This window comes from Octopus bimaculoides, chromosome 25, assembly GCF_001194135.2.
Source record: "Octopus bimaculoides isolate UCB-OBI-ISO-001 chromosome 25, ASM119413v2, whole genome shotgun sequence".
Taxonomy (NCBI): Eukaryota; Metazoa; Mollusca; class Cephalopoda; order Octopoda; family Octopodidae; genus Octopus; species Octopus bimaculoides.
This window is the reverse complement of record NC_069005.1, coordinates 35,179,358-35,187,963: the sequence shown is the minus strand read 5'-3', so window position 1 is coordinate 35,187,963 and position 8,606 is coordinate 35,179,358. Positions and strand designations below refer to the sequence as shown.

The following is an 8,606-nucleotide window of genomic DNA, read 5'->3' as shown; positions in this document are numbered from 1 at the left end:
ATATATATATATATATAATCTGGTGTGTGTGTTTGTGTGTGTGTGAGTGTGTATGGTATTTATAGTTAAATCAGTTTTCATTGAATTCCTTTCTTTTAAAATTCCCTAGTTGGCGTTGTTTAGAGAAATAAAGAGAGGGTTTCACTGTAAGAAAGCTAAATTCCTCTTTAATCCATTGAGATGCAAAAAAAAAAAAAGAAAATAGAAGCAAAATGAAATTCTTGGCAGGGAATAATTGTTGTTTTTGAATTAATAATATTTTTTTTTTTTTTGAGATAAAATGCGAAAAGAGTATGCGAAAGATTGTAAAACTGGTCGCAACAACAACAACAACAAGAATGCCAAGAACAACAATAGCGTGATTTGATAGTAAAGACAGCAGAGATGGGAGCTATAAGTATGAGGTGAGGAGAGAAAGGAGCACTAGGTTTGGTAGTGCCATTAGAGAGAGGGCAGAGAAACCCTTTGAAGGAGTGGGGACTCCGTGGCTGGATTTTGGAAGTCCTATGTTCTTTGGTGGTGTCTTGCATTGCATCCAACGTTCGGAAATATTGCCAGTTGGTAGTTTTGTCTTCACACGCATCTGACTGTCTAAGAATTCCCAATAATGTTTGCCTTTTATGAAATATGTCTTTCCTGCAACAGAAAACATCATCATCATCATCATCATCATCATGAAAAGTATCATCAACATCATCGACATTATCTAAAATTTGTCATCCACATTATTATTATTATTATCATTATTATTATCAACATCATCATCATCATCATCATCATAATAATAAGGATGATGATGATAGTGTTGACTCCTCAGAACATAAAAACAGACAAAATACTTAGTAGCGTTTTGTCTGGCATGCTAATGATTCTTCCAGCTCACCACCTATAATGATAATAATAACAATAATAATAATAATAACAATAATAACAATAATAATAATAATAATAATAATAACAATAATAATATTCTCGTTATTAACAATGGATTCTATCTTCAACAAACCCACTTACTCACCCACTCACACCAGTGTAGGAGGTAATAAATTTAATTAAATTTGTTAATCATACAGTCCAGTCTGTATTCACAGCTGTGTGGAGTAGATTTCACCAGTTTGAAGAGGAAGTTGCATATAACAGACTACTGTTCAATCCCGGTGCAGATTCATTTCCACTTCATGCTCCTGAAACTAGTGTTGGGAGATAGACTTAAGGTGTCACTCTTTCTAACGCAACCACCTGGGGTCCTTGATTATCTTTAACAGAATCCACTCTTTTGCAGTCAGTTAAGCCAGATGTTATATCTGAGGAAAATGTCAGCCATTTCTCTCCCAAGAGTTTTTGGAAGCCTGGAAGGAGTCTTAGGTCCAAAGACTGCTTTGTGCTCCAAATGTCTGCTTTGGCACAGTTTCTATGGCTGGATGCCTTTCCACAAACTGATCTGCGGGGAGGGGGGGGGCCTCCTTTTTTTGTGACACTTGCTCTAGCAAAGCTATGCAGCTAAAGTAGAGGAGCCACTTAGCCTTCTAGAAGCACTTCTTGTAAAGAAGTCATAAAAGAGTTCTTCACTTACCATCATTAAACTGGAAAGCTGCATCAAGTGGTGTTGGGACTCCTTGCCAAATTTTCATATCTCGTGGGTAGTCATAGACAACATAATTTTCGTTCTCGTCAAACTTCCAGTACATATCGTCACTGACCAGGTAAGTACGTTTGTTGTAGCTCCAGGTGAAAGCTGCATCGATTTTCTTCAGGTCTGCTGGCAGACCAAGCTCTGTTAAGGGTCGGCCTTCAATGGGCCAAGCTTTCTCCATATGATTGGCATCATACAACCAGTACTTGTTACCTGTAATAAAAACACAATCAGTGATAAGAAAAATTTTCAGGAAATTGAGAAGGAATTTACTCAATTCTAAAGAAAAAGAAGCAGAAAAATACATTCCATTGTGAATTTGAAAAAATGGTTAATTTGCCTTACCTTTGAAGAACATAATTTTGGAACCTTTCTTCCGTTCAAAGACAGCATCAACACTATCTTCTGGGTAGTTGTACCAAAACTGTGTTATTAGTATCGGAGAACTGTCTTTCATGCCTCCAGACTCCCAACGCCAGAAATACTGGTCAAAAACAAAAACAAAACCGATTTTAAGAATATTTCTGGTGGAAAATGGTCGGTAGATTCGGGGGGAGGTGTTGGAGGTGGTAGCTTAGAGGGAAATGGTAGTGGTGGTGGTGGTGATGGATGATAGCTGTAGTAGAGGGAGGAGGGTAGTGGTTGTTGGTGTCACAATGACATTGCTAGCTGCACCCCCCACCCCCATCAAATGCTGGCACTAAATCTAACAGAGGTGTTTAGATAATTCTTTTTATTTTATTTTAAACATTATGTTATGGAGTTGTACTGTATTCATCTAAACAGAGAGATCATTGGTTCAATTCTCATCATTGCACTTATTTACTTTTTAGAGAATTTTATTAAAAACCTGTAAAAATTTCCCAACAGCAGAGGTACCAGCTGGTGTTTCAGACTCACCTTTCCTTTGAAGATGTAAACATCACCTCTAATTCTGGTAATAGCGTCGAATTTGTGGGTGCAATTATCAACGAAGCCTTCATCTTTATTTTCATCTTCCTCTTCCTCCTTTTTCTCATCTTTATCTTCTTTAGATCCTTCATGGTTAGGGACTAAAACTATCACAGGTGTGTTATTACTGTTTTTAACACCTGCAATTAATAATTGACATGTAATTAACAAGACATGAAAGTGTAAGCGTGTGCATACGTATGTGACAACGTGTGTGTTTAAGCTGTTTGACATTCAGCTCAGTTAAATGTCTTTTACAGAATTCCAGGGAGGACCAGTCTTTAACTTGGGTTGCAATCAAACTTTGTACCAAATTCTTCTTTTAAAGGTATTGGTCAACCTGCAGCTATGAGGAATTCCATCTACCATCATGCAGAAGATAAGGGGAGTGAACATGGGACCACATTGATAGGAAACAAACTGCTTAACTACATGGCTATAGTTACTGCCATTATGTGTGTGTGTGTGTGTGTGTGATTACGTATAAAAAGGAAGAAAGAAAGAAACTGTCTCACCATAAAGTTTCTGGATGCCCTCAACATCATCTTTTGGGAGGGTGTAATATTTTGACTGTTTTCCGGCATACCATGGATACATCAGTGATCCTGGGGTCTTGCTGTGGGACAAACCCAAAGCATGACCAAACTCATGAGCTGCTACCATAAACAGGTTGACTCCTGCAAATAAAGGAAGGACATAACAGGTTAGAATCCAACAGAAGCGCTGTGTGCGTGTGCTTGCGTAGAAATAAGAGTAGGACAAGTTATCTCCCTTGTGTCATCTCGATTCAAAATTATTCAAAATTATTCAAAATTTAGAAACTAATCAATTATGCAAAATTAAAGCAAAAAACCTGATTCGTGTTTTGAAAGCAAGACATGAAAATAAGTTTTTCCAAAAGGTGAGAAATATCAGATTAATAGTTGTAAGCCATTCGAACATTTCCTTGAATTAATTCAAAGGAATTTCAGTCCAAAATCTTTATTCATTGGACGCGCTTGACCATCCGTTCCAAAGGCGATCAAGCATGACGGACTGGGGGGGGGGTATCTCATCCCTTCTATACACAACAAGAAACAAGAACTTGAAAGAAGGGAGAGGGAGAAAGAGGGAGAAGAAGATATAACGAATCCTGCGGTTTAAAAGTTAACATTTTGTCAACAGAATGGAGAAGAGTTCGTTAAAATATTTGAAATCAAACGACGGAACAATAAACTAAAAAAGAACTCGTGTTTACCGATCGAGTACACAGATAAAGTACACATTGGACGTCAATTTTCTCTGCTTGTGAATATGAAGATGTCTGTGTAAGTCCATTGACATATTTATCCGTTCATATGTTTGTAACTACGTCGTGTACCTAACACTCATACTATGGTGGGGAGGGGGGATCCTATTCTCCTGAGCAAAATATATTCATCTTTATTTGAATTAAAATTTTTGTGGGGAAATAAAAACAAGGGAGGTCACTCTAGATATGTCCCCTACTCCAGTCACGTGATCAGTGTCACGCTGTAGCCTCTCCAACTTTTTACGTCCCTACGCCAGTGTCTGATCCTTTTTCATCTCTCGACCTACTCTGTCTCACTTCCCTCCACCTCGTACTTCTCCCCTCCTATCAGCCTACTTTAATCTTTAAACCGAACACTCGTAGTTAAACATTAACCTCACTCATCAGTCTAAATCATAGTCATCTGTTGCTACACTGTCGGACGGACGGACTCAATGCAGTTATGTAGTAGTAGTAGTAGTAGGTAGCGGCGGTGAGTGATACCCGTCTGCTCTCTGTCCGTAGTGAACAGTATCGCTACCCATAAAAAATTAATCGCCGCGTAAGGGTGGAGGTGGGCAGTAAATGCTTGCGTATCTGATTGTTGTCGTTGTACCAGTCGTGTTCTCGGGTGGAGAGTATTGATTGCATTTCTTTTAGGCTTGTGGTCTCATGTTAATTCAAGAACTCATTATCTATTACTGCTAATGGGTGACATGTACCCAGGTAGAGATGTACCCGGCAGAGGTACAGCCGGATAGTGGCACTTACCTTCATCAGAATCGACTGTCCAATTCTCGTCATCATCAAAATGTGCGTCTCCTCCTTTGTTTTCACCCGGGAAGAATGCGTGAGCCAGAATATTGCCTGGACAAAAGAGAGAGTCAGAGGTCAATCGGGGATGGCAACATCACACACAAACACATGCATAGATGCACGAATAGACACAAACACGCATACATACGCATTCGTATAGATACATGCAAACACAAACATTCCATTTATGCATACATACACTCTCATACGCTCAAACATACATTCACACACAGCTACACACACGTATACACACACACACACACACTATTTTATGTTGTAAATTTAAAGTTCAATTCTAGACGCCTTCCTTTTATCCTTCTTGGGTCCAGTACCAGTTATATACTGAAGTCAATTATACTCGCAGCTCACCCTCAATTTTCTACATAAAAGTGACGATGTTGTTTAGCCACAGATTAGTTTTGATCTAACAGACTTATAGACACCCGTTCCAACCGTGACAAACACGTCTAATTTCAGATGTAGTACATATAGGACTACATTGTCCAATATGACCCTCACTAATATTTTTTTAAAAGACTGTAAAATGTAATTTGGAAGAGATTTGATACTTATTTCTAGCAAGTTGAGCTGCCACATACAGGCTCCCTTATCGGATCGTTGTTGTAGTGGTGGTCATGGTAAGAGGGATGATGGAGTGATGGTGGTGTAGCGATTACAAAAGGATGTTGGTGTAATGGTTATTGTTGTTGTTGCTTAACCCTAGGTCAGATTGATCCACCTGGCGTCATTCCAACCGTAACCACCTTATCTTTTATTCAGTATTTCTAGACCTACATTATTACCTCGTGTCTCCTTCCAAATTGTGATGGTAGTTTGACTGTTATTGCTAGCCGGTGCGGCTATCGGGCCACTATGGTGAGAGAAACTAACCTGGTCCATCGAATGGATATCCATCGTGATGGAATTTTTGCGCAAACATAATCCGGATGTCGGCGTCCTTCTTGGCTGATCCAAACATAATCTCGGTAAAAGTGAGGTGAGTCACCTGACTCCAGACGCGGAAAGCTTCGTATATCACTGTCCGGATTTTGGTAAACTTCACATCGGGACTGTAGTTTAGGAACCTACAAAAGACAATAGACACACATGAATTGGTTTAATGATGAGTTCGATTAATTTTGTCAGTATTTATTACGATTAAGAAAGAAAGAAAGAGGGGAGTTGTGGCAGTATTTCGTTATTTCGACATTCTGAGATCAAATGATGCCAGAGCCAACATAACTTTTTACTTCACCGGGGTCAGTATTTAAGTACCAGTAATGTACGGAGATCAAGTTCAGACGGTAGAGGGCGACACAAGTCAGAGTGCAATCTGTAACCCAAGCAGGGTTAATAGGTAAACGGCTGTAATCTATTGAGGTTCATCTCATTTGTGCTGACACGGTTTGCTAGACATAGCAGCAAAATCTCATCCAAATCACATCCTATCATTGTTAAAAAGAAGCGACATTGAATAAAGTACTCGTGAATACAACAGTGATTAGGAGAAAGTTTGGATAATCACGGCTGGAATGTCTTGGTTTCTCTTTGATCAGAATTGATTTAGAGAAACATGGGACAGAAAGAGAGAGAGAGAGAGAGAGAGAGAGAGAGAGAGAGTGTGAGAGAGAGAGAGTTAAGATATAGTGAAGTAGAGGTGGGAGGAAGAGGAGGTAGAAGCTGGATAATCAGTTTGAAATAGAGAGATTGTGCGTGTCATGTGATCAGTTGACCTAATTGTAGAGCAATGGGGATGGTGGAGTTAGTGTTGGGGTGGGGAGAAGTACAGGGTGTAATATTAATGTATAGAATGAAAATATGTGTGTATATGTGTGTGTGTATGTGTGTGTGTGTATATATATATATATATATATATATATATATATATATATATATATATCTGAAGGTATATGTATATAATTGTAAGGAAGTGAAGATGGAAATGATGGTGTAATATTAATGAAATATCACGTTTTCATACACACACACACACACACACACGCATACACGAACAGATGTGCATGTGAGCTGCACTTAGACATCTGTACGTGCAACACACCTGCACAGAGCTTTGCATTTACAAAAGTACGACCATTCAGAATGCGCACGCGCACAATATGTAGTTATAAACACTCAGAATAGAATTCAATCTCTCCACATACATACACATATATACATATGTATATGTGTTATATATATATATATATAGATAAATACATACATACATGAATACATACATATATACATAAGTATATACATTGAAGAAGTTAATAAGTGTTAATTGATGAACATATGCAATTAGATGATCTTTATACACTTGAGATGTTTCATTAAGTTGTTTACTTATGTGTGAGTGTAAATATATATATATGTATATATGTAAATATATATATATATATGTGTGTGTGTGTGTTTATCAGTGTATGTTTGTATGTATGTATATGACTCTAGTTACTATCTAGTATTACACACACACACACGTATTTTCTATGCAATTTAAATTTGAGATTTGATAACTAATCTGTTTTTCTATCCAATATTTTAAGTTTTCATACACACTTAAAGAAACACAGTGACAAAGAATCAGTGAATTAGTGGCTATCATCCTTTCTCTACCTTCTACACAACGCGTGTGCGAATTCTAGGTACCAAGTAAGTACTGTGTGTACCACGAGTGTGCTTTAAGATGTATCGCGTATATAAGTACGAAATCTGTACTCTGGGTGTAGCTGGTGTGTACCACGTGCAAGTGTCACGTGAGTAAATGTAAATATTAGAGTAGATGAAGCAATGTCATTGGTTATCGATACATATTGATGACAATCAGAATTTGTCATCGGTGATTGATTGAAAAATAACAGGACAGTGTCATCAGCTTCTCTCTCTCTCTCTCTCTCTCTGTATGTGTATATGTATGTATGTATGTGTGTGTGTACATACATATTTTTACACACACTCACATATACCTCGTACTAATGGCGCCTACTCAGGCAGAAACAAGGCTGTTCTTTAATCTCCAGACAACGCCTGTCCTTTTCCTTAATGCTATGTTAATTGAGACTATCCGCCCTGGTTTTAATTGCCATTTGGTAATTAAAAGACATCCTTTTGAGGCGGAGATCATTTTAATAAAAAAAAATAAATTATGTTGTAGTGTATTTGATATACCTGTATTTGTGTCTGCGTTGCTTTTATTACTTGTCACCGGCCAATTTGAGTTCCAGCTTCTGAACAGACATTTCTTGCTTTAAAAGACACTGAAGTCTATCGTAGTTTTGTTTTAGACGATGGCGCAGGGTAACATACTAAAATATTGCTTTGCTGTTGTTGCCTTTTTCGGTGTCGATAATTGTTTTAGTGTATTGTCACTTGACAGTCGATGGCGGCGACTCACAAACGTTTACAATGTTATCGATAATATGTGGTCAATAGGCTCTCTCACGCTTGTAATACAAACTAACACATTCGGACCACGCTTGAACCAATTCAATTTGGGATTCCATTTTACAACCGTCGAAAGTCTGAATAGGATCGAAGGTGAACCAGGCTGGCATAAAATGGACTAGTGGGTCTAAGAGAGTCCTACCATGACACTCTATGGTGAAATATCCAGCGTTGATAAAGTGATCCATTAACAATTATTGGAATACATGTACCTACCTACCCAATATATCACTGGTATAAACGATTATTAAACATGGAAGCGACGATCAAAATAACGTCTCACACTCCGACTGTGGTTTGAGGATAAGAAAACGAAACGAGAGGGAGAGAGAGAGAGAGAGAGAGAGAGAGAGAGAGAGAGCGAGCAACGTGTGCAGAATGTCTGACTTTACCGTCAGATTGGTGTCTGGGATAAAATCTGTGTGGGCAGGGAACGGGTGGGGGTGGGGTGGCAGTGGAGTTTGTTGCTGTTTGTTAATTATCTTGTTACTA

The 8,606-nt window shown here is 38.3% G+C and overlaps 1 protein-coding gene across 1 annotated transcript in view; it reads right to left on the bottom strand.

Annotated features, from left to right (window-relative positions):
• Positions 1 to 150: 150 nt before the first annotated feature.
• LOC106867930 (uncharacterized) overlaps positions 151 to 8,606 on the bottom strand; it is a 59,822-nt gene continuing 51,366 nt past the window's right edge. The window contains exons 3-9 of the mRNA XM_014912998.2: positions 5,562 to 5,755; positions 4,626 to 4,721; positions 3,100 to 3,261; positions 2,534 to 2,724; positions 1,979 to 2,117; positions 1,574 to 1,846; positions 151 to 636 (exon numbers count right to left, since the gene is read on the bottom strand). Of these exons, the coding sequence (XP_014768484.1) occupies positions 392 to 636; positions 1,574 to 1,846; positions 1,979 to 2,117; positions 2,534 to 2,724; positions 3,100 to 3,261; positions 4,626 to 4,721; positions 5,562 to 5,755 (1,300 nt within the window). The 3' untranslated portion in view covers positions 151 to 391. The remainder of the gene's footprint in view (positions 637 to 1,573; positions 1,847 to 1,978; positions 2,118 to 2,533; positions 2,725 to 3,099; positions 3,262 to 4,625; positions 4,722 to 5,561; positions 5,756 to 8,606) is intronic.